This window comes from Bison bison, unplaced genomic scaffold (assembly GCF_000754665.1).
Source record: "Bison bison bison isolate TAMUID 2011002044 unplaced genomic scaffold, Bison_UMD1.0 scf7180017853412, whole genome shotgun sequence".
In the NCBI taxonomy this organism is placed as follows: domain Eukaryota; kingdom Metazoa; phylum Chordata; class Mammalia; order Artiodactyla; family Bovidae; genus Bison; species Bison bison.
The window spans coordinates 3732-5099 of NW_011483985.1; the positions used below are offsets into that span (position 1 = coordinate 3732).

At 67.1% G+C, this 1368-nt stretch overlaps 1 protein-coding gene across 1 annotated transcript in view; it reads right to left on the reverse strand.

Annotated features, from left to right (window-relative positions):
- Positions 1–1368, reverse strand: part of LOC104999068 (zinc finger CCCH domain-containing protein 3-like) — a gene marked incomplete at its 3' end in the record, with an annotated part of 10562 nt that overhangs the window by 3720 nt on the left and 5474 nt on the right. The window contains exons 3-4 of the mRNA XM_010854527.1: positions 1191–1366; positions 794–822 (exon numbers count right to left, since the gene is read on the reverse strand). Coding sequence (XP_010852829.1) covers positions 794–822; positions 1191–1366 — 205 coding nt within the window. The remainder of the gene's footprint in view (positions 1–793; positions 823–1190; positions 1367–1368) is intronic.

Genomic DNA, 1368 nt, shown 5'->3' on the forward strand with positions numbered 1-1368 from the left:
CAACAGCACAGCCGCAGCCAGGCTGTTCCCAGGCCTGGGGCAGTCCTCACCCTGACCCCCAAGCCACCAGAGCCCTCCAGCTTGGAGCAGGGAGAGTGGGCCCCCAGGACTCTACATGGACAGTCCACAGTGCTAACCTCCCCGCCATCTGGAGAGCGCTCCCAGTCCACGGCACAGAATGACCTCTTTGACCGCATGGTGCTCCTTCCACAGGGTCCCAGGACACAGGATGGCAACTGTCTGCCTTGGGCCCGTCGGCCCGCAGCCCAGGCTCCATGGGGCAGGGGCAGCACAGGGCTGGCAGGGACACAGTCGAGGCCAGCGTTGGTCCTTGCATTAGGACCCAGCATTCTGGGCAGCAGAAAGACCGCCAAGAGGCCCAGGGCCCTGTCTGCCACGACCGTGCCACCCTCAACGCCTGCCCAGCAGCCGCTCCACACACACACTGGCTTCCACGGGAGCCCAGCACCCGGCAGACACCCACCAGCTCCCTCAAGGGCTCTGCTGGCAGGAGCACAGCGCCCCTGCTTGGACACCCCCCCCAACCCCCTCCTGCCATGTCCATCATTCAAGACCCTCTGAAACACCACCTCCATGCGGGACCCCTCCTGGACACCGCACTCCCTGCTGGTAGCCGGTTACTATGGAAACGCCCCAGCACCTGGGCAGCTCACATGCAGGCCCTGGAAGGGCAGGAGGGAACACCCCTGCCTCAGGGTTCCGGGACCCCCAGCTCCAGGGCAGCTCGCCTCCCACTCCCGGCCCTGAGCACCACCCCCTTGCAGCGCCTTACCTGTGGGGGCAGCTCCGCCTGCAGCTTCTCTGCCGACAGAGACAACATTGTGACCAAGAGCACCGGATAGGGACCGTGCAGCCCCGCAGATGCCCAGCCTCCAGAAAGCACCCCGGTCCCTCTCCCGGCTGCCCCGAGCCCCCAGCTGGCCTCAGGCTCCCGGTGGGCTCCCCAGCCCCTGCCAGCCTCTTAAAACACGAGGCTTCTCCACTTGTTCTCTCCAGTCAGTCCCGCAGCCAAGGCCCAACCCCCAACCCATTCCCCTGGCAGCCCCCAGGGGCTGCTGACAGGCTCCCTCTGCTGCCACCAGGGTGAAATCCATGCTTGCCGGAACCCAGGGACATGCAGCCAAAGGAGACTGGGTGGGAGGGAGGCTGGAGCCCTCTCCGCCCAGCACGGGCCTCCGCCCGGGCCCCCAGGGCCCACGCTCTCTGGCCGGCTCTGTGCAGGTGCTGCATGCCGTCCCGGACCCCAGCTGGGCCCTGAGCACTAAGGCAGCACAGTCCCTGGAACACAAGCCCCGGCAGCAGCGCCCAGGACCAGATCCCTGGTGTGTCCGTGGGGAAGCCACGGCT